We start from the raw sequence: 25,685 nt of genomic DNA, 5'->3' as shown, positions 1-25,685 counted from the left end.
CCGGCGAGATAACATGCCCAGTGGAGACCTGTGGATGTTTCTTTATCATTTATCGTGTATGTTTCGTGTTATGACTGTTAGGATGCTCTTTCCATGAAAACAGGTTACAAAAGGCTTCAAACTGGTCAGTGAAAGAGGCTGCTTTATCTTCAGAAAACTGTTTATCATCCGCCGAAGGAGGTCAGAATAAATGTGTCTCTGGGCACGCACCCAAATGTCTATTTGGTTCATTCATCCCGGATCAAACTAAAGCAGAAATTTTAATTTACAGATGTTATTCACAGAGAGCCGCTATTCATTTATTCCAAGAGCAAACTAAACGTAAGGCTTTTTTAATTAAAGGAAACTATTGTAAGAAGAGTTATAAGTTTGGTACAGGGACAAATGGTTAAACCTGAAGAATGCAGTCAATTTTCAGATGAAATTGCGGTCAGAGCACAACAGTCAGGCTCCAGAATTAAAAACTCTTTTCATTTTCCCCATAGGGAAACTAATTTTAATCTTATAAACCTTTAAAAACTGACCTACTGTGGATCCCAAGGTTGTTAACTGATGGTATATGCCTCTGCTGAAGCCATCCGTTCATATTATTTCAACAATTTTTTTCAAAAATAATTTTATTTAACAGCTGAAATAAAATAATTTAAAACTACGAAAAAAATTCTCGTTTTTTTCCGTAGTCTGATGGCAAAAACCGAGAGACTCAGGAAGAGCTTCTTCCCCCAGGCCATCAGGCTCTTAACTCAAAACCAGCCTCTTAATATTTTTGTGTCCGCTTAGTCAGTAAGATCTCCGTCTTTCACTTCCTCACTTTGACATGCTGACAGTGTCACCTGTTCGCACTTTTTACCTTTTGTACATGCCCGTGTATCTTGATATTTATAATGCACATATGCACATTGCCTCTTATACATCCCTGGGTATCTTAATATTTAAGACCGCAGTTTACTCTCATGCAAATTATTTCCCTTCTATATTTAAAGGTAGGGTAGGTAAGAATTGGTTAAAAAACTTTTTTTCCAAATTTGTTTAAACGTTCTTTATATATCAGTACATAATTAAAATGTAAGTACTCTAAAAAGGAAAGTATAAAAATTGAGTGTCTATAGACCTCTCACGACTGTTTTAAAGACAGCTCATTATTTCCATTCACTCCACCTTCTCCCTTCTGGGCTCTTTCCAAAGCCACGCCCCCAAAACACATAAACGCGCCTCACCGACCAATCAGCTGGAAGATGCATTATTGACCTGAGACGAGCGGTGTGCATGTAGTCACCATGTCAGAATCACATGAATATAAACAAATAAGATGTCTTTTAGTACTCACTATCAAGCTAGAAGTTTAAAAGATATTTTTGTTAAATTCGGTTTTATAAGGCAAAGCTAAAAATGGGTAGCATCAATACATTTTTTCCCCCCAATGACATCAGTTATACTGTGATGAAGATGAATTTCGTGTAAGATTCATAACATTTACTGTGTTTTGCAAGCACTGTAAAAAATTTCTAGTGCTTTCAACGAATTATTATTTAGTAATTAGTTCCACAGATTTTTTACGTTCACTCAATTTCGTTCTAGAAATTTTTACCTGAATTAATATTTTTTAATTGGCTCAAAATTGACTTCAACTTTAAAATGTACGTTTACTCAACCTGTTTTTATACACTGTAAAAAATGATCGTGATTTTAACGGTCAAAGGTTGTAAAAATGCTACAGTTAAAAACTGTTATTTGGTTAACACAAAGTTTCCTTACTATATACGGTGAATAACTGCAATAGATCTAACCTTATGCCAGTGAAATTTACAGAAAAACAATGTAAAATCCCAACAGAAAATTATAGAAAACCCCAAAGCATATATTTTTTGTTTGAATCACAGTGACATTTTGTAAACTATTAAACAGAATATTTTGTTATATTTACAACATGTGATTATAATAAAATTGTATTTGATAAAACTACAAATATTGGTATTAAAAACCTGTACGTTTATTGAGAAAATACTGTAAAAACTAGTTTGTTAATTTGACATGCAAATATTGTTGACAATTACAATTTTTTGTTAATCTTAAAAATGTAAGTCACTTTACACGTTTATGCATTTAAAAAATGTCTAAACATGTATTTGAATTGCATATAAATGTTCCATGCATTTGGATTATGTAATTTTAACAAACAAATTAATCAACTTACTAAGAATCACTATCTAAGAATCAGTAATAAAAATCTTATTTGTAAATCATTTATAAATAAAACAGGTAAGATTTATTTAATTATATTAATAAACTGAATGTGACTGATTAATCCCAGTTACACGTAAATTAAACAGTTAAGATTTATGAAATAGTACACAGAAAAATCGCAGACGTTAAATGAACACTTCCTAGTGTTCATGTGTGTGCTCACTAATGAGTTAAAGTACCATTGAAGCAGTGTTGAAGTTAATGAGATAATTAAGAGATGATTGAGCATTAATGATGAACACCTGATGATAATGAGCACAATCACTGAAGGACAGAGAAACACGAGAACTACAGCTGACTTCAGCCACAGCTTTAGATTAAATCAACTGAAGATAAAAGAAGACATTAAATCTCTGAAGATCTCATCAGAGGATTAAACAACTCCACAAACAGCATTACCAGCTTCACACATTACCAACCAGACTGATTTTATTTCTGTGGATGTTGATGTTTTATTGAAAATAATAGTTTTATTTGAAGTCACCATGATGGTGAACAGTGTTTGCTTTAGTTGGGCTCTTGACCCCTGACTCTCCAACATTAGTTTTCTGGCTGCTTTAACTGTGTTTATAAAGCACTTTAGTTACAGCATGGAAAGCCAAGAAAACACATGGTCAGATAATTTGTCTCTTTGTTCATGATTATATAATCATCATCTAGTGAGCGCTGGTCTTGTTCAGAGTCTAAGACTCTGTTTATGTGTTATTAATTTTGTTTAATCATAATAGTGGCCAGTTGATTCTATAGCATGAGCACTGTTGTGGCAATCTAATATGCAGAATTAAAAAAAAAAATAGTGCACAAAAGGTTTTTATCTATGACAATCATTAGACACAAACAGATATCAAGAATCAGTGTATGAATCTCAACAATGGTGACAATCAATGAAAAGCTTAATGCTGCAGTGCATGCTGGGTACCACCAATCAAAACTCTCCAATGAGTCCCAGCATGCATTGCGGCATGAATAAATTATGCATCTGAATTGTGTTTTTTTTTGTTTTTTTGTCACCATTGTAGAGATGCAAACACTGATTCTTGATGTCTGTGTTTGTCTAAATAATGCCGTAGTTTAAACCTTTTTTTTGGTCCTGCAATTTGTTTGATTGCTACAACAATGCATGAGTTTATAATGTAAACCACATGGCTTTTATTACGCATGCTACACAATTAACACATTACCTCTATAACCAGAGCATTAGAATCTGAATGAGTTTAGTGATTCAGCCACTACATGATGATTAATATAATCATCATTAAAGAGCCAAATCACCTGGCCATGGTTTTTGACTTTCAATGCCATAACAAAAGTGCTTTACAAACACAGTTAAAGCAGCCAGAAAACTAATGTTGGAGAGTCAAGGGTCAAGAGCCCAACTAAAGCAAACACTGCTCACCATCATGGTGACTTCATATAAAACTATTATTTTAATTAAAACATAAATTACAACAATAAAATCCGTTTGGTTAGTAATGCATGAAGCTGGTAATGCTGTTTGTGGAGTTGTTTAATCCTCTGCTGGGATCTTCAGAGATTTAATGTCTTCTTTTATCTTCAGTTGATTTCATCTACAGCTGTGGCTCAAGTCAGCTGTAGTTCTCGTGTTTCTCTTTCCTTCAGTGATTCTGCTCATTATCATCAGGTGTTCATCATTAATTATCAATCATCAATTAATTATCTCATTAACTTCAACACTGCTTCAATGGTACTTTAACTCAGTAGTGAGCATACACATGAACACTAGGAAGTGTTAATTTAACATGGGTGTTTTTCTGTGTACTTTTACATAATTCCTAACTGTTTCATTTACGTATAACTGGCATATATCAATCATCTTTAGTTTATTAATTTGTCTATGTAAAAATAATCCAAATGCATTGAAAATGTATACGCAGTTTACATACATAAATCTTATGCTTTACATTTTAATGTAATACTTACTGGTTTTCTATTTATTTTTAATAAAAATGAAAAAAAAACTGTGCCTCCTCTAACCACAGACTTAATTTTGAATTTCTTAGTGCGCATAGTTTCATAATTCTCTGGCAACCACAGCTGCCAGCATTTTCCTGTAAAAATAACAGTTTTTTGTAGTGTTTTTTACAGTGTACACTGTAAAAAAGATCCCCATAAAATTTACGGTAAAAAACCGGCAGCTGTGGTTGCCAGAACTTTACCGTAAAAAATACGGCAGTAACGTTTAAGGTTTTACGGGACAGCAGCATATAATTTAAAGGTTTATAATGTAATAATTACGGTTAAAAAACATTTATTTTACAGTTCAAAACAGTATAATTTAAAGGTTTATACATTTTATTTTATTTTACAGTAAAATACCGTTAAATTTACAATTTTTCGAAGTGAAAAAGAACAGGTCATTGTGTAATTAACAGTGAAAAAACGTAAATTGACATTCCCAGAATTCCCCACGTGACACTTCGCATTTGATGCATTTTCATTGAATTAACTATGTTTCTTCTTAGTTTTTTCTAATCACTTATGTACATTAAGGTTTTATGTTACATCTAATGTTGTTAAATTAATGTTTATTGCATTTTTAAAACATCATGTGTGTTACCATGATGGTGTTTGATGTTTAGTGTTTGTGTGTGCACCTTCTATATGTTAATATTGTCCCTCCAAAAGCTGCATGTGATGAGCTTTGATTCATCATGTGATTCTCATCACCACTATAATTGGTGATTGTCAAATTATATAAAAGGAAAATAACAGATATTAGCATTTCAATTGTTTCAATTGAAAGTTGGTAACTTAATATTTTGGTTCAATATTTTTTTTTTTTACCATTATTGTTTTATAGTGTACTGTGTACACATAATTATTTCTATATAAACTTTCAAATTATAGGGTTTTTAACTGTAAAATAAACCAGTATTAACCGTAATTACCGCATTAAAAACCTTTAAATTATATGCTGTTTTCCCGTAAAACCTAAAACGTTACTGCCGTATTTTTTACGGAAAAGTTCTGGCAACCAGAGCTGCCGGTTTTTTACCGTAAATTTGATGGGTATTTTTTTACAGTGTAATTAATTCAACTAAAATGTTTTAATTAGGGGTTTCTCTGTTTGGGACGGAAACAAGAAACAAGATTTCAATCAGAAATAAGATTATTTTTCTCACCCCATTGGCAGATCATTTTGCCTGTTTTAAGCAAAAACTCACTTCATTTAGATTTTATTCTCAACAAAACAAGAAAAAATATTTTATGTCGTTTTACTGATCTAGTAAATGCATCTTGATTTAACAAGATTATTTTTGTAATCTGGGCTCTGGGACTTGGGCGGAGTTTAGCTGACACAATGACTAACAGACAGCAGACAAACAGCAATCCACCTGTCAATCAAAGTGGCCACGCCCTTTAAGGCTTTACATAATGTAAACGAATGAGTTATTTAAAAAAATCCCCCTCCCACAGTTGTCATGAAAGTCAAAATTAGCCGTATAGACCAAAACCACAGTTTGTACCAGGCTGTAAACATGTTTTTTTTTTTCTGCTGTAAAGTTTAGCATTTTAACATGAGCTCAATGAGATTCTAGTGGCCAGTCGAGGAATTGCAGTTTACATTACTTCCGTATTGGCTTCAACAGAAACTGGTTGAGGAGCCACTTGGTTTATCCAACACAAGGAAAAATAGGGTGTCAAAATTGTACATTTAGGGGTACAAAAACTTGTCGCTGGGGCAGTACCCTTAAAAGGACAACTTTGTAATTTGTTTACTCCTAAAAGGTGCATATTACACTGTAAAAAGTAATAAGTTGACTTTACTTAGAAAAGCTGTGGAAACTGATTGCCTCAAAATTTTCAAGCAAATTAGGTCATCATTTTTGACTTGATACTACTTACTACTACTTTGTAGAGTTAACTTGTGTATTTGTAGAGGTTACCACAAAACTTGAGTACAAGTAACTCATTTCAAAAGTTCAGCCAACTTACATATATAAGTTGGGGTTTGTAAGCAGAACTCAAACAAAATAGTTCTTTTAACTAGTTCTTTAATCTGTCCTTGTTCATTTTACTAGAAGAATGTGTGGAAACTGATTGCCTTAAAATTCTCAAGTAAGCTGAACTTAACACTCAGTTAAGTAAGCTTAATTGCATCAAGTTGTGCTTACTTAAAGGGGGGGTGAAACACTCAGTTTCAGTCAGTGTCATGTCAATCTTGAGTACCTATAGAGTAGCATTGCATCCTGCATATCTCCGAAAAGTCTTTATTTTTTTAATAATTATATAAGAAAGATGCGCTGTTCCGAGTCTTTCCGAAAAAAGCCGAGCGGGTGGGGGCGTGTCGTGTGAGCGGAGCTAAATAATGACGTGTACAGCAGCGCTGTAGTGTTGAGTCGAGTCCGTCATCCCTAACAGCGGGAAAAAAACTTTATTCAAAATAAAAATATGGCTTTTAATCAGATACAACCATACATCTATGATCCGGATTCAGACCCAGAGGCTGCAGTTGAACAGGAGCAGCAGCAAAAACGACTAGAGCAGGACGTCTCTATGTGGAACAAGTTATACACTAACTATATAATATGCTTAGCGGCTTGTGTTATTTACATATTTATACTTGAATTATATCGTCGTATTTTTGTCTTTGAAGGTGTACATGTGGGAAGTGCAGTTGTGCACGTGTGTGTGTGTTTACGCGTGGTTTGTGTAGACAGTAAGCGGACTAAAAGCAGTCTCACTCACCCTTCTAACGTTGGGACTGCTCCATCCTTCAGCATTAGGCGATTGGGAAAATGCGGCGTCGAGCTGGGCCTTGTGAAACAGTCGGCACCGAAATGCAGCGAACAGATATAAACATTCGCGCAACTCAGTTGCTGATCTGGAAAAGCAAATTACATCCACTGTTGCCTTAACGCGGGGTTTTGGAGAATCTGTGCAAGACTGTCTTGGTCTGGCAACCAAAAACGCACTTTTTTGGTGACATTATGTGTAATTGTCACCTGTCCAGCAATCTACAAGCCAGCGCTTTGATGGGCGTAGGCTGTTGCTTTCGCTCTCTCCCTCGCTCTCTCTCACGCGCTTCCGGTAGAATTGTCCGTAAGGCCCATACAAGGAAATTCCGCCCCCATTAACGTCAATGGGGACGCATGATCTCAAAAAACTTGCCGAAACTTATGACTAACCGGAAGTAGTATTTTTGACAAAGAAATACTCCCATCAAACGTCCACCTTAACTTTTGAAACTTTGTCCATGTTTAGTATGGGATTCCAAGTCTTTAACAGTGTAAAAAGATCAGTATGCATGAAACAGCATTTCACCCCCCCTTTAAACCATTCAAGTCGACATAATTCTATCTGTGAGCTGAGGAAGTGTACTCCCAGAATGCATTGCAGCATGAATAAATTAATCACAGGGCAATCGTAACTCCGTTTTATTATTTTTGGCTTTATTGTACCATTTTATTTGTTGTCTTTTGTCAGTATAACCCCAATAATGACAGCAAATGAACTTTTAATGGCCTTATTAAGTGTAAAAAAAAAAGAAATGTTACCATTGTTGTGTTTTGCATGCTGAATGTTGAAGTCTGTGTGACTCAAGCATGGTCAATTGTTGGATATTGTCACAAATCTAAAGGCATTATATCAACACAATTAAAAATTTGTCAAAAGTGTTAGCAATAAAATTTTAAAAGATCATTAATTGGTATTACATTTTGTGTGTGTGTGTGTGTGTGTGTGTGTGTGTGTGTGTGTGTGTGTGTGTGTGTGTGTGTGTGTGTGTGTGTGTGTGTGTGTGTGTGTGTGTGTGTGTGTGTGTGTGTGTGTGTGTGTGTGTGTGTGTGTGTGTGTGTGTGTGTGTGTGTGTGTGTGTGTGTGTGTGTGTGTGTGTGTGTGTGTGTGTGTGTGTGTGTGTGTGTGTGTGTGTGTGTGTGTGTGTGTGTGTGTGTGTGTGTGTATATATATACTTATTTCTTCCCTTCCTTTGAAATCAGATAACTGTGATTTCGTGCTGCATTGCTGCATCAATAGGAAGATATTTATAGTAATATAAATTAAGTTCCAAGTGCCCAACCAAAGGGAACACCGATCACCACAATGGTGAGAAATTTTAGGAAATCAACATACATTTATGAAGTCAGCTTATGTGTTGCTCTCCCAAAGTATTTAGTTGTATTTTCAATAACATTCAAGATGACTGGAAAATAAGTGAATACAACTAAGAAGAACGATGACTGCAGAAGTGGAGGAAATGAGTGAAAAGTCTATTAAGAATTGCCCCGCCTCAACCTTTTGCCCGCCCACCTGTTTTTTTTTTGTGTTTTTTTTTTTTCCTTTGGCAAAATGGTACTCAAGCTAGTCAAGTAATGTTTACTTGGGTTTTCTAAGTAACAAAGGCATAGCATGCAAACAGTTCAGATTACTATATTGTCTTAAGTAAGTTCAAATTATTGACATTAAGTAAAGTTTACTAAAAAGTCTTAGTAAGAACAGCTGTTGGATTTTACAGTGTGAACATGCATTTAGTACAACACACTCAACATTCTTAAGTACTATGTACTAAACTTGCTTAGTTTAGCTATTGTATCCACCTAAAAGTTCACAATACTCAGTATATTCAAGTAAATTTTACAAGTTTTTCTTTAGTAGATTCGACAATTACCTTTTACAGTTTAGTAGCCTAGATATCTAGACGCACCCTAGCGGCAGCAAATCTAATCTGCCCTCGAGTGTCGTCTAGCAACTCTCAATACAATTCTGAGCTGTAATCCCCTAACTCTTGCTGGGCCAATCACATCGTGCATAGAGTCGGTGGGCGGGGCTTAACGTAATGACGGCCGAGTTGCGTGTGTGTGCTTCTAGTAAACACAGAAACTGGTGAACGGCGGCGGTCTTTCAAATCAGCTCTGACTGCGACTCTGGAAGACTTGAGTTAAGCTTTTCTCTGAGGAAAGAACAAAGAACGGCACTGAAGTCATTCTTAAAAAGGGAAGATGTGTTCGGAGTTTAGCCGACCGGATACGGCGAATGTTTAGTCATCAACGATCTCCGCTTCACCTTCGTTGCTCTGGTTGGTGTAGCGCTATCCTATCGCGTGCAGAGGGAGTTTGAAAGACAACCGTTCATCCGCCCCTCGGATTGAGCCGTCAATGGAGAGTTTCAGATCAAACATCTTGATGTGGGTCTGGCTTGTCAGGCTAGCATATTAGTACCTTTGAGTACAAATGTGTACCTTAAGGTACTACTATGAACCTTTTTGTGGTAAAAATGGTACAAAGATGTCCTTTTAAGGGCACTGCCCCAGCGACAAGCTGTTGTACCCCTAAAGGTGCAATTCTGACACCCTATTTTTCTGTGTGAAGGTAAAATTGGTATCGGTTTCACCCATGAGACCTATCAATGAGCTCCTCCTTCCTTCGACTCCGACATGGTGTTCCTCTAATACATTTAGAGGAGATAAATTAACGTAACTGCTGTTACGTTAAAAATGTAACGTAACAGCAGTTTTTACAGTTTGTGGAAAGAGCCAGAAATATACTCGAGCTGTCAGTGCTCGTAGGAAATGCGAAATTAATCGAACTGCCAACCTGCTTTACCCCTTTAAAGCCAAAAGTGTGCTGTGTGGAGAGTTGTTGCTGTATTTGGCTGTGATGGAGCTCTTCTCACCGATGGCCGCTTAGATTGATGTCTGTGTGTGTCAGCTCTGTGTGATGACTGATGTGTGTGTTTGCCAGAAGCTGCAACCTTGACTGTGATAAAGCACAGAGCTGCCATCAATATACGCTTACTTCCACTGAATCAAACTTTGATCAAGATGGCTCGAGATGAGGAGCACAGAGGAAAATACAGCTGAAAAATAAAAAAAGATCAAATGTTGTCTGTAAAAATGACTACTTACATTACGATGTGGCAAAGGCAACATTTTATTTCAATAGTCCACATTCTACTAACTATAAGTAACTACATGTCTACTAATACTCTAATGAGGTACGGCTATAGTAACGCGCTCGATGAAGGAGATAGATAACAATAACAGTCTTTAATATTTCACAACAGAACACTCAGAAGATACCAAAGCACAGGAAACTGAGGAGGATTGACTGAAACAGAACAGGTGTTAAATAATTAAGAACCAACGAGATTAACAAGGAAACTAACTAGGAACTTCGGCAGGTAAAACAGGAACAGAACACAAAGAAATGAACCTGAACATGCACGTTAAAACATGTAGTTGTAAAGATTTTTATAGTTAGTAGAATATCTGGGCTATTGAAAAATAATCTTAATTCAAACAGAAAACAAGATTATTTTTCTCACCCCATTGGCAGATTATTTATCTTATTTTAAGCAAAAACTCTCTTCATTTTGAGTTATTTTCTCCCAAAACAAGACAATTACTTTTGCTTGTCAAGTAAATACTTCTGGTTTTAAGAATTTTTAGATGTTTGGACTAGAAACAAGACAAAAATACTGAGTAAGAAAAGCATTTTTTGCAGTGTAAAGTGTAAACGGTGATGTTACCTTGAAATTGTACACTCCATCTTCATCTACTTTCTTAAGGCCCTTTCACATCGGATGCGCAACGAAAAAGCGAATATTTCGTATGCAATTTTTTTGGGTCTAAACCATTTGCATCAGCCGCGACACGAATTTGCGACGTTTCAGAGCTTCAACAGTCCAAAACATTCGTGGCGACTGCTGAGAAAACACGGACACTTCATCATTCAGTGAAGACGAGCTTTTCGTTTTCAATTTAGGTTTTGCTCGATCCAGATTGAAGTTTTATATGCATTTTACCTACATAAAAAATACCAAGAGGAGCTACTTAAAGTTTCTTTGGCGGATATGTCGGATATGTTTAAAATAACGACAATATAAGTAGTTCCTGAGAAAATTGCTTCACCTACACCAAAGTCAGTCAGTTTCCATTTGTTTGTAGCTTCAGACGACTCAACCATTGACCATTCATACTGCGCTCTTTTCTCTTCTTCTATTGCAGTAATGCTCAGTTTTCAAAAGGTATTGTAAGGGTGGGTCGCCTACAGTGGTTCGACTAAAGAAACGTTATCAGCAAGATTTTAGAAAACTGTACATTTCTCGTCTATAACCGCCCACTGCTACTTTATACCAACAACGGAAATAAGTGCAGTTACAATAGCAAAATATGTGGGAGAGCGCTGCTTTAATGTGACTAAATTGTACTGCAACAGGTAACACTTCAAAGTCAATACCAAAGAAAAGAAGAAAAGAGCAGAGAGAGAGAGAGAGAGAGAGAGAGAGAGAGAGAGAGAGAGAGAGAGAGAGAGAGAGAGAGAGAGAGAGAGAGAGAGAGAGAGAGAGAGAGAGAGAGAGAGAGAGAGCGAGATGATTCGGATCGCCAATGTTCAGAAGAGAAGCCAATGCTGAATAAAGTCGTAGTTTTTGTTATTTTTGGACCCAAATGTATTTTGGATGCTTCAAGAGACTCTAATTAACCCACTGATGTCTCATATGGACTACTGTGATGATGTTTTTATTCCCTTTCTGGACATGGACAGTATAGTGTGCATACACTTGCATACGCTCTCGGACTAAATATAAAATATCTTAAACTGTGTGTGAAGATGAACGGAGGTCTTACGGGTGTGGAGCGACATTAGGGAGAGGAGTTAATGACAGACATTTCATTTTTGGGTGAACTAACCCTTTAAATTAGCCTGCCGTGGTCATCCTCAGCTCTAGTCAGAATACGAGTCTGATGCTCATTGGGCTGTGATTATGGGGCGTGTTTCAACCCAACCAGGAAAGACCTCGATTGGACAGACCGACAACCAATCAGAGCAGCGGAGCGACGCATTGTCAAATGTCAACTATGTCAACAAATGTGTTGCCAAGTCCGCGTTTTTTCCCCGCGAGTTGTTTTCTATGTGCGCGGGTTGAAGCGACAATTATGTGATATAGACCCATGAGTGCGCATTTTAGCAGCAACCTTGCCAAAATAACACACATTTTACCCCCAAACGCCATTTTTTCCCCGAAGAACCCCCTGAGAAGCTATTGTTTAGGGCTAGTAGTTGACAGATTTTGTTGTAAAAACTTGGCAACCCTGTCTGCACGCACGCTGGAATAAACTATCTTTGCCGGTGTTGTAAATTTTTTTAATAATTTAATGATACACAGAGTACTTACCCAACATGATCATCATTTCTGAGAGAAATAGTGAAGGTGATGCCGATACAAACAAGCTCTCCGTTTAGGATTCAAACAAATATAACCCAAGCCCCTTTGATGACGTGATGATTACGTTACTGTTGATCATCTGTCCGTCATCGTCTAAAGCCCGCCCTGATGATTTCATTGGTCAGAACAGTTTCTGTTCGGAGATAATTACTCCTCTATGGATCGAGGCCAGACTGAACCGCCCGACCTAAATATTTTGTGGGCGGGGCTAAGTTCGGCTGGCATCCAGGCTACCTTTAAATACAACGTTTTTGACATTACATAGAAAAGTGTGCCAAAGCAGACGGTCCCCGAAAAAACGTTTCCGGTCTTCTTTAGTCGCTTCCCTTCCCCGTGACTGAACTCCTAATGTGGGACAGTCAAGCTGACCAATCAGACCAAACTCCCCCACTGACACACATCAGGTCTTCAGCATCTCATTGCCTTTAGGAATCCCAAATGGCCGTTCTGATGAGAGAGATGGGGGTGAAAACAGTACACCAAATGTCTTTGTTCAATTTTAAATATCAAATATCTTTGATTATTTTCAATTCTACAGTATTTATTACTATTAGGGTTTGAACAGAAAGATGCTAAAGTGAGAATATTTCACCAGACAATATGATGTGGCATGATGCTGGAAATCTGTCTTTTCCATATATTTAGGCACCTATTGTAATCGTCGGCGTTCTTCTTCTTCCGCTCTTGAGTCTATGGCATCCCATAGAACCGCTTTGGCACACAGATAGAGGACAATCTGAACTGGCACCAAAGCAAATTTGGAGTCCGTCTTCCACGCCGGATGCCTTTCACATCAAGAAAAAACAATGCAAAAAACTACATTTGTTGAATGCAAATAATAAAACACTACTCATACCATAATACTGTATGAAATTCAGCTTTGTAAAGAAAATACAAAAGCAAACTCTTGTTGGACACTTGGTGTCTTCCTGTCTCAGTGGGCAGTTCCTGGAAACAGCCGTAATGTGGACCAGACGTCATTCTGATAGTCAAAAGCCATTAGTTAAAGCTAGAATCACACACACACACACACACACACACAAACACACACACACACACACACGCACACGCACACACGCACACGCACACGCACGCAGACGCACACACACACACACACACACACACACACACACACACACACACACACACACACACACACACACACACACACACACACACACACACACACACACACGTGTCGTGTTTTCATGTTTAATGGGGACTTTCCATAGGCGTAATGGATTTCATACTGTACAAACTGTACATCCTATCCCCTTACACTGCCCCTAAACCTACCCCCCCCCCCCCCCCACACACACACACACTGCCCCTAAATCTACCCATCACAGGAAACATTCTGCATTTTTACTTTCTCAAAAAAACTCCTTCTGTGTGATTTTTATTTATAAGATGTTTTCCTCATGGGGACCTAAAAATGTCCCCACAAGGACAAGGATTTCGGATATTACCATCTTTGTGGGGATATAACTTTTGTCCCCATAACGTAGGGATTACCAGGTCACACACACACACACACACACACACACACACACACACACAAACACACACACACACACACACACACACACACACACACACACACACACACACACACACACACACACACACACACACACACACACACACACACACACACACACACACACACACACACACACACACACACACACACACACACACACACACACACACACACAGCAGAACAGGGTGTTTTGATGGTCTTTCAGTTCTTATGTCCTGTTCATAATGAAATCAAAATCTCTCTCTCTCTCTCTCTCTCTCTCTCTCTCTCTCTCTCTCTCTCTCTCTCTCTCTCTCTCTCTCTCTCTCTCTCTCTCTCTCTCTCGCTGTGTGTGTGTGTGTGTGTGTGTGTGTGTGTGTGAGTGTGTGTGACTTCCATCTTTCGTGTCATTCTGTACAACACATCTCTATGTTTCCATGGTGACAAAATACGGAATAGCACTTAAAGATGAACGACTTCCTTAATAGAGGATAATGACACTTGTCATTTGCAATTGGCCGTGCCTTTATTCCCTTTTTACATCCTTTCTTCCATTTATTCATTGCTTGTTCATTATTATGAAGCAGGCTTGCACTGGTTCTGCTGGTTTTGGAGATGACACACACACACACACACACACACACACACACACACACACACACACACACACACACACACACACACACACACACACACACACACACACACACACACACACACACACACACACTTGTATTGAAACACTTGTGATGACGTTATACTTGACCAAATGTCCACACGTGTGTGTGTGTGTGTGTGTGTGTGTGTGTGTGTGTGTGTGTGATGTTGCAAAACAATAATGTTATTTCAGTATACAGAAACACATTCGAGAAAAATAAGAACATTGCGTGAGATCCCGTAGTAAACATGTTTCTCTCAGATGTTGTTCTTCAGCGCTCAGACACAGATTACACTTTCGCTTCAGGTGAAATAAACCACAGGTGCTCTGAAACGAACTCAGATCTACTGATCAAGTGATCTTTACTCTTAAAACAAGAAAACAAATACTATTGTTTTATCGGAAAACCCGGCAGAAATACTGATTAATGCTTTCTTTCTGCTCGTGTTGAATCTTTCAGGTTTCACTCACACCATTTGAAGGCCGGCTGGTTTGTAGCCTTTCTGTGTGATGCAGGTTTTTCCAAATGTTTCCCAGCTCATCCGAAGGCGTTGTGTGCATTATTTTACTGCAGGGATTGTTGGTGTTAGGAGAAACATTTGTGCGTCTGAACCAGAATCATCAGAAATGCACAGAGAGGACCAGGAGTGAGCGATGGAGAGTTCAGCTCTGAAAGGCACGTCTCTCTCGGCTTACAGCTCCAGACGCTCCGCGCGCCATGAAAGAATAATTAGTTTTGTCAAGCTGAATGAAGGATCAGGATATGAATGAAGAAGGAATGAGCGCTGATATCGACCCGAGAGAAAGAAAGAAAGAGCAGTGGTCCTCTCCGCTCAGCTCCGTTCCCATAAATGCTCTCGGAAACATGACAAGCCTTTAAGAATCATCTCATCTGGGTGGATAATTATATCCTTTAGGAGCTCAAGTGTCGGGTGAACAGTGTTTCAGTGTTCTTACCTTTTCCCTTTTCAGCGCATATGTGTTCAGATCAACCTTTGAGAGAAACATCTGAGACTACTCATCTTTTGTAAATAGATAATAGCAAACTGTCCTCCAAAAAAACGATTCTATCAATTGTTTTTCTAGCACCTTATTATGACCTTTATTTACGTTTTAAAGTCATACGTCCTCTAGCTGGTGTAAAAATAATCGTGTCGTATTACGTCTGACGTCATTAAATTACGTATGACTGTCGTTACCAATCAAAATGCATGTTCATTTTAATGTGGGGACTTTTTGCCACCATTTGTCATATTTCCATTTAGTCAAAATATATATTTTTATTTACAACTACACCCAACCCATCCCTAAACCTTCCCAGTGATTTATAGTGCATACACACTTTCTGAACACGTGTGTTTCCTGGGATCAAACCCACGATTGCATGATCACATGTTGTTGTTGTATAGTGCAATGCTTTACCAGCTGAGTTATGCAAAACCTGAAATACTATGCAGATAAAAGGGAAAAATGTATAAATGTAATATAAATATTACATGGTTACTCATGTAATAAGTGAGTAATTGAATTATTCACTCAACTGATTCATTCAACAACGCTTATTTTATCAGGAATGAAACGTAACTCTTTCTTTTATAATTGAGTCATTGAATTATTACATTTACAGTTTTTAATATTAATAATAAATCTTTATTTTTCTATAGCACCTTTAAATGTACATCTCAAAGCACTGCACAGAATCAGATAAGAAAAAGAGAAAAATAAACAATAAGCATAAAAAATGAACAAAAGGGAAATAAATGTGAAATTAAAAGCATATAAAATTGATACAAATGCTCAATTTAAAGCTATCTTAACGAGTTTTAAAGCGAGATTTAATCAATCAGTAAAGAATTCCATAACTTTGGAGCAAATGAGGAAAAAGCCCTATCACCCATCAGTCTTAGATGAGTTTTCGGAAGAAAAAACCCCTAAAAGACCAGTTCCAGATGAACGAAGATTACACGTCAGAGTATAGTAAAAAAAAAACATTTTTATTTCAATAACATTTTATTCGTTGACGAAAATGACAGTAGATTTCCCTCATAGTTTTTGTCATCCAACACTAGTTTTTATTTAGTTATCGTCTCGTTTTCATCTGTGAAAAAAGGTTGTTGACGAAAATTATGACGAAAATTATTAGTCAACGAAATTAACACTGAGTGACAATGTGACAGTAAGTGAGTAATTGAATTATTCACTCAATCGATTTATTCAACAATGATTATTTGATCAGGAATGAAACGTGTAACTCTTTTTTTTAACCATTCTTCTAGTTTTGCATTAAAATGTCTTTTATAAATATTACCAACCATTGCTTAACAACACACAATTTTATGAGCTGATGAGAGTTGCACCGTCAGGACCATAATCACTGCAGAATATGTTTTGAATGTTGAATATTCAAGTTCAAATATTCAATTTTCAAAAGAATAAAAATGTCCTGTAAGTTTAGCACTTAGAGGAATGTGAGCAGAATGTGTGAGGAACATGAGTAAACACTGAAACAGATGATGAATTGGCTTGTTAAGCTCCGGTTTCAAAACATCCAAGCTGGAAGTTGTTAATGCTTCCTGGGAAAATGTCCTTGTTATGCTTTAGAAATGTGTCCCATATTGAGCGTAATATCCATTTGATTGTGGTCATTCCTGAGGCAGCTGCTAAGCTCAGATGTGTTTGGATGAAGCGCGGTGTGAAAGGACTTTATCCCTGCAACTAAACGGCAGAACCATTTCTAGCATCCAGAGAATTCACTGTAAAGAGCACGGTAGAGTTTAAGCGATTGGGACAGAGAGGAGAACCTCGCTTTTGTCCAGCTCGCATTGAACATCTGTTGGAGCAGCTGAGACTGATTTCAGGAGATCAAATGCTCTTTGATTCAGACCGACTGTGCACACTCTCTCATACACAACAGAAAACCCAATGTAATGTTGCTTATTTCAAGATTTAGACCATGCTCTCCATACATGCCTTGGTCTCCAACCCTGATTCTTATACACTATATTGCCAAAAGTGTTGTGATGCCTGCCTTTACATGAGCTTTAATGCCGTCCCATTGTTAACCCGTGGGGTTTAATCTGGAGTCGGCCCACCCTCTCTAACAGCTCCAGCTCTTCTGGGAAGGCTTTCCTCAAGGTTTAGGAGTGTGTTTATGGGGATTTTTGCCCATTCTTCTAGAAGCTCATTTGTGAGGTCAGGCACTGATGTTGGACGAGAAGGCCTGGCTCTCAGTCTCCGCTCTAATTCATCCCAAAGCTGTTCTATCGGGTTGAGCTCAGGACTCTGTGCAGGCCAGTCCAGTTCCTCCACACCAAACTCCTCATCCATGTCTTTATGGAGCGACGCTTTGTGCACTGGAGCGCAGTCATGCTGGGGCAGGAAGGGGCCGTCCACAAACTGATCCCACAAAGATGGGAGCATGAAATTGTCCAAAATGTCTTGGTGACGCATTAAGAGTTCCTTTCACTGGAACTAAGGGGCCAAGCCCTGAAAAACAACCCCACCTAATAAGTGCAATGAGTGCAGTCATGCTGGGACAGGAAGGAATTTACTTTACTAAAAAGGCAAAAATGAGTTTAAAAAAAACAAATAAGTACAGTTAAATACTTCTCTTCCCTTGAAATCAAATAATTGTGATTTCTTGTTGCATAAATAGAAAGAGAATGACAATAATATAATTAAAGTTCCAAGTGGGAACACTGATCCCCATAATGGTGATCAAACAAAAACAGTTTAGGAAAATCAGCATTCATTTATGAAATCAGCTTATGTGAAATTCTCTCATATTTTTAAGTTGTATTAACAATTCAGCATTCGAGATGACTTGAGTGAATGCCACTAGAGAAAGAAAACTGCAGAAGTGGAGGAAATGAGTCAAAAGTCTATTAAAAATTGCCGCGCTTTTCATTTCTTTTTTTCTGTTTTCTTTTTTGCTTAACAAAATGGCCCTCAAACCAAACATTTCATCTGAACTTGGGTTTTCTGAGTAAGCAAGGCATAGTATGTGAAGAGTAAAGATAACTAGATTTCTGCATTTAAGTTAAGACATTAAGTAACGCTGGCTCAAACATGTTAGTTAGAATCACTGTTGGATTTTACAATGCTTTAATGTTTTTTTCTGATTTACGGTGCATTTTTGCATTCTTTAAATAGCACAATAACTGTAGTAAGCGTCTATTCTGAATTAAGCTAATACAAACTATTAAAACAAACTCTCTCAGGAGGATTTGAACATGAGCTGAAGTGACGTCATTTTGCTTCATATTGTCTTTATCTGAATCTTGTGAAATCCCGGGAAATGTGTGAAGTGGATACTAAAAGAGTATTAATTACAGAAACTAGGACAGGGAAAGCAGCTCTCACAAAGCAGGATCAGCTCTAGTTTCATAATTCAACTGTTGCTGTGTTATTTTGATGAAGGCTGTGTTTGATGAAACAAGGCGCATTAAATCTGCAGCTTTAAAGTCTCTCGTTACTGATATTCTCCTTTTGTTTCAAAACATCCTCAAGTTTGTTCTAATAAAACTTTCCCATAGCTCATTTCTGCAGAAACGTTTGGCAGTCAGAGACTGAATCAAAGTCTCCTCTATAGACACTTGTCTGAGCAGGCAAGTTGAATAATCAGGGTGAAGCAAGAACAAATTCCTTTTTATGGTTCCGACTGAAATGTTTTGGAGTGCTAAAATCATTGACCATGACAGTGATGTTTATGTGTCTTCACATGCTGTTGGAAATGTCCTACTTCCTAAAGTCGTAATGTGAACTCTGAAATCATTTACAGGGGATAGTCTGTGGTTTTATTGCCATCCGAATCCAGAATGTCAGTGTTTTTCTTCCACCACCTGCGTAAAAATTACCGGCCAAATTACCTCCTGTATTTAGACAAAAACCCTGGACGTGTGGTCATTTAATTCTCGTTCAATTCCACATCTCTGAGTTTTAAAAAAAGAGATTTTATCACTGTCTGTTTTAAGCGATTTAAACTTTTCCTTTTTGTTAAAACCCGAGTAAAGAACAATACTGGGCTCCGAGATGTGAATTAAACCGACTACTGTGATGAGGAGGATGAGGAGTGTGATCATACACACACACATCTGGATATGGCCTTTCTGTGCTTATTTCCTCACACTAGATCTGGCAATCATGTAAAAGTTCTAAATAGCGTAACTTTGCTCAAGTCTGAAAATGTTCTAACTCATCTGAAATGACTGAATTTGAATAAAGTTTGTGAGACAATTTTCCAAAGACTTATTTTATTTTCAAATTGATGGTTTCTAATCGCAACACAAATGCTTTACAACGGGGACCAATGCGACCAGAGCTCGATGTTTTCTGTTCGACCGTCAATCCAAGATGTTTCAGTCGCTCTGAGATGCTTTTAGGGTTTCCACATTTTGCAAAAATGTTGATGGAGTGGCAGTGGACACCAGCTATTATCATATTTCTTCTACAACAACGGCAAAAGTCGTCTGAAGCCAATGCAAGATCTTCCTCGAAATCACAAACAGAGAATTGCTGTCTCAGATGATTCTCTGTCGCTCCGAAATCGTCATCTCCTTCGATTGGTTTTAGGTCTAGAGCCATTTGAGCGATGTCTGTTGGTGATGCCCCTTTGGAAATGATTTGTCTATGAAGCTTTGCCAGACGATAACTCAGTTACTACTGAGAATGCTCTGGTTTTAACCAGGCTAGGATTTCACCACATTTAAACAAGAATCAATATCAAGTCTATAAAATACATCAAAGCTCCACAAAGCACAATAAGCGTATCGGTGAGAACACTCATTCAAACGACATACACACATTTTGACCGCACATCAAATTTTTGACCTTATTGACACTGCTTGCAATCGTAATGCTAACCCGGACAGTAACATAGTGTCACATCGGGTACATGTGGATGCCACGCGTATCAGGCCGGCTCTGGGCCGATGCTATGTTGCAGTCCGGGAAGACTCAAACCAATGGTCAAAGTTAACCTCTGGCTATATGTGGTCCTCTTCACAGGTTTTTTTTTTGTGATCTCTGGGTGTTTTTGCGGTTGAGCCGTCTATAGAAGTGATCGTAACAGCTATCGTGTGCGTGTTGTGTGTGCAGATGCGATCGGAACAGCTGATGGTGTGTGTGTTGTATGTGCAGTAGATGCGATCGTAACAGCTAACGGTGTGTGTGTTGTGTGTGCAGGTCTTTTCCCAGCGGTGCTGAACTTGGCCTCCATGGCAGAGATCAAGACCAACGCCACGTGTGGAGAAACAGGACCAGAGATGTACTGCAAACTAGTGGAGCACGTACCTGGACGGCCCGTGAACAACCCTCAGTGTAGGACCTGTGACCTGAAGAGTGTTAATGATCTCGGTACAGAACACACACACACACACACTGCTCTCATGCTGTGCATAATCCATTTGATATGCTCTAATCAAAGGCTTTTTCTGCTCATAAATCACTGCGTTCCAAAATCACGTGGCACAGTCGCTCATGTAACACACATGTATTCTTCACTTCACAGGCCTCTTTGAAAGAATAGGAAGTGTGTTTTTAATAGCAATGTCTGATTCATAGACAAAAATGTTCTTTAGTGTTGCACTGGAATTAGTCTGAAAAGTTCATTCACAGACTAGACTGAGTCGGTCAGGGGTGTATTTCCTAAAAGCAACTATGCTTGCCAGTTCTCCTCTGGCCAATGAACAAACAGTGTGTGATTATGATTCAGACAGCATTAGATCAGAAGTCAGACTGGATTGGAGCATTCAGAATATTTATCCAGTTCCATCTGGTTGAAGATCGGCGTCATCAAGATGATTAACTTTATTTAATTCTGTTTTAATTTCAGTTTTTGGTAATGTAAAGTAAAGTATGTATGATTTGGTTTTCTTCTTGATATATTGTCCTATGGTAAGAGGGCTAGGCATAATAAGTTTAGACTTCAGCCTCGACCCTTTCGGTCTTTGTCCTTGTCTTTCAACCCTTACGAAACAAAAATATATTGTAATATATTGGAAAATATCATGTAATACATTAGGCAATATATGGGACATATATAGGATTTTATATTTATATTCTCCAATATATTGCCATATATGAAAGCGGCAATCATTTGTATATTGTGCAATATATTAAAGGAATATATAATATATTGTATAATACAAAGGCTTTTCCACCTTATATAATAATATACCATGGAATAATATACCATCAATATATTATTCCATGTATTTATAATATATTATAATATATTTCAAGTAATATATTGGTAAATATATTTTCCTTTCGTACGGGAAATGTTGAAGGATTATATAGTTTTTTTTTTCTTAAATTTTGTTTTGTTTTATGTTTTTTTTCCCTCTTTGGATGAATGACCGAATAAACTAATAAACAAAAAAACTAAACTAATACGCCGCAGACGGGTTTGTTTAGGATCAGTACCACTGGTCGAGGCCTTCATAGGGGAGAGTCTAGTTAGCAGGATCTCTGCAGACACTTCAGGGATGAGTTGTGGTTGTGTCTATGTGCAGGTCCTCCATCTGATCTGGACACGGCCCGGATCCGGCTGACTACAGTATAACCTTGGGATAAACAGAGAGACTAACGAGCACATCAGGTGTTATGAGAAGTGTTCCCGGTTCCGGCTGAGCTAATTTATACAGCCCACTCAAGTACTAGGGAGCTAAACCATTTAGTGCTTAGTAAGCAAGATTTAAAAATGTATGCGATGTTTAATAGAGAGTCAGTGCAGTGTTGACAGAACTGGACTAATATGATCATACTTCCTGGTTCTAGTAAGAACTCGAGCTGCTGCGGTTTGGACCAGCTGGAGTTTGTTTATTAAGCGAGCAGGGCAACCACCCAGTAGAGCATTACAATAATCTATCCTTGAGCTCATGAACACACACACTAATATAGAGTTTGTTTATTAAGAGAGCAGGGTAACCACCCAGTAGAGCATTACAATAATCTAGCCTTGAGCTCATGAACGCATGTACTAACTGTTCAGCATTTTGCATTTGAGAGTATATTTCTTAATTTAGATTGAAGAAAGCTGTTTTACAGGTGCTAGAAACATGGCTTTTTAAATCAAAGATTGGTATCAATGGAACATGCGACTATAGTGGCTTTAAGGAAACACACCCCTTAGTGGTTCTTATCGTACATCAATGAAACAAGTCTCACTCAAAATGATCCAAGAACTGATGAGTGAGGTTATGATTGATAGGGAGAAAAATACCTTTATTCAAGCCAAATAGCGGAAATAATATTGTCCTGGAAATCTTTTGGTCTTATTCTTTAGTTCGAGGAAATTTCATTTTCAGCAGATCTAGGCAGACAAGCCTCTCACCAAAGTGAACAAGTCATTCCAGTTTTTCATTTTCAAGAACCACAAAATGAATTCAAATATAAACCTAAATATACAGTGGGTTCGGAAAATATTCAGACCCCCTTAAAACTTTCACTCTTTGTTATATTGCAGCCATTTGCTAAAATCTTTTAAGTTCATTTTTTTCTCTCATTAATGTACACACAGCACCGCATATTGACAGAAACACACAGAATTATTGACATTTTTGCAGATTTATAAAAAAAAGAAAATCTGAAATCTCACATGGTCCTAAGTATACAGACCATTTGCTCAGTGTTTAGTAGAAGCACCCTTTTGATCTAATACAGCCATGAGTCTTTTTGGGAACGATTCATCAAGTTTTTCACACATGGATTTGGGGATCCTCTGCCATTCGTCCTGCAGATCCTTCAGTTCTGTCAGGTTGGATGGTGAATGTTGGTGGACAGCCATTTTCAGGTCTCTCCAGAGATGCTCAATTGGGTTTAGGTCAGGGATTCCCTTCTGGAACAGTCACGGGTTGTTGTGAAGCCACTCCTTCGTTATTTTAGATAACATTCTGTGAACATTCGGCCCAGTCTGAGGTCTTGAGCACTCTGGAGAAGGTGTTCGTCCAGGATATCCCTGTACTTGGCCGTATTCATCTTTCCCTCGATTGCAACCAGTCATCCTGTCCCTGCAGCTGAAAAACACCCCACAGCATGATGCTGCCACCACCATGCTTCACTGTTGGTACTGTATTGGACAGGTGATGAGCAGTGCCTGGTTTCTCCACACATAACGCTTAGAATTAAGGACAAAAGTTCTATATTGGTCTCATCAGACCAGAGAATCTTATTTCTCACCATCTTGGAGTCCTTCAGGTGTTTTTTTTTTTTTTTTTTTTTGCAAACTCCATGCAGGCTTTCATGAGTCTTGCACTGAGGAGAGGCTTCTGTCGGGCCACTCTGCCATAAAGCCCCGACTGGTGGAGGGCTTTAGTGATGGTTGACTTTCTACAACTTTCTCCCATCTTTGCATCTCTGGAGCTCAGCCACAGTGAGCTTTGGGTTCTTCTTTAGCTCTCTCACCAAGGCTCTTCTCCCCCGATAGCTCAGTTTGGCTGGACGGCCAGCTCTAGGAAGGGTTCTAGTCGTCCCAAACGTCTTTAGTTTAAGGATTATGGAGGCCACTGTGCTCTTAGGAACCTTAAGTGCAGCAGAATGGCCACAATTCTGTCTCTGAGCTCTTCAGGCAGTTCCTTTGACCTCATGATTCTCATTTGCTCTGACCTGCACTCTGAGCTGTAAAGTCTTATATAGACAGGTGTGTGGCTTTCCTAATCAAGTCCAATCAGTATAATCAAACACAGCTGGACTCAAATGAAGGTGTAGAACCATCTCAAGGATGACCAGAAGAACTGGACAGCACCTGAGTGAAATATATGAGTGTCACAGCAAAGGGTCTGAGGGTCACCATGTGATATTTCAGTTTTTAATAAATCTGCAAAAATGTCAACAATTCTGTTTTCCTGTCAATATGGGGTGCTGTGTGAACATTAATGACAAAAAAATGAGCTTAAAGGATTTTAGCAAATAGCTGCCATATAAAATCTAAGGGGGTCTGAATACCTTCCGTACCCACTGTATATATCAGTGAATGCATCTCTCTCATATGCACATGGGGGGAAATGTGCATTTAGGCATAATTGAGGTGGCGGAGAGACTTGAAAAGGCTTCAGACGGCCACCATTAATAATGATGTCATGTGTGGCAAGTTGTTGGAATAATATTTGATAACATCTATTAGTGGCCGGTCATTCCTAATTGTGCTCTGGGGATCGAGACCTCATAGAGCGGTGCAGGGATGACGTCAGATCCCGGAAGGCTAATTCGATTATGGCTTTATAATGGGGTTTTTCAATTTCTCTGTAAAATAAAGCAAGGCAAGACAAGGCAAGTTTATTTATATAACACATTTCATACACAATGGTAATTTAAAGTGCTTTAAGGCATTACAACATTGATAGAATAATCACAACATATGCATAAGAAGTAAAAGTACCAGGTTTAAGAAAGAAAATTACGGGGGTCCCCTGTCTTAACAGAAGAGTCAAAGATTTTTGGTTAAAGGGGGGGTGAAATGCTGTTTCATGCATACTGATCTTTTTACACTGTTAAAGACTTGGAATCCCATACTAAACATAGACAAAGTTTCAAAAGTTAAGGTGGACGTTTGATGGGAGTATTTCTTTGTCAAAAATACTACTTCCGGTTAGTCATAAGTTTCGGCAAGTTTTTTGCGATCATGCGTCCCCTTTGACGTTAATGGGGGCGGAATTTCCTTGTATGGGCCTTACGGACAATTCTACCGGAAGAGCGTGAGAGAGAGAGAGGGAGAGAGCGAAAGCAACAGGCTACGCCCATCAAAGCGCTGGCTTGTAGGCTGCGCTGCACAGGTGATGTGCACATAACAATGTCACCAAAAAAGTGCGTTTTTGGTTGCCAGACCAAGACAGTCCTGCACAGATTCCCCAAAAACCCCGCGTTAAGGCAACAGTGGATGTAATTTGCTTTTCCAGATCAGCAACTGAGTTGCGCGAATGTTTATATCTGTTCGCTGCATTTCGGTGCCGACTGTTTCATAAACAAGGCCCAGCTCGACGCCGGATTTTCCGATCGCCTAATGCTGAAGGATGGAGCAGTCCCAACGATAAAGGTCCCAACGATAGAACCGCAGGCGTTGAGTGAGACTGCTTCAAA

The 25,685-nt window shown here is 38.3% G+C and overlaps 1 protein-coding gene across 3 annotated transcripts in view; it reads left to right on the top strand.

The window, feature by feature from the left end:
- Positions 1 to 25,685, top strand: part of lama2 (laminin, alpha 2) — a 259,242-nt gene that overhangs the window by 32,558 nt on the left and 200,999 nt on the right. For all 3 annotated transcript variants that reach the window (XM_067416687.1, XM_067416686.1, XM_067416685.1), the window contains exon 2: positions 20,793 to 20,963. In XM_067416687.1, coding sequence (XP_067272788.1) covers positions 20,793 to 20,963 — 171 coding nt within the window. The remainder of the gene's footprint in view (positions 1 to 20,792; positions 20,964 to 25,685) is intronic.

The sequence above is a fragment of the Pseudorasbora parva genome, chromosome 15 (assembly GCF_024679245.1).
Source record: "Pseudorasbora parva isolate DD20220531a chromosome 15, ASM2467924v1, whole genome shotgun sequence".
Taxonomy (NCBI): Eukaryota; Metazoa; Chordata; class Actinopteri; order Cypriniformes; family Gobionidae; genus Pseudorasbora; species Pseudorasbora parva.
Note: the sequence above shows the minus strand (reverse complement) of the source record. Positions and strands in the feature narration are given on the sequence as shown.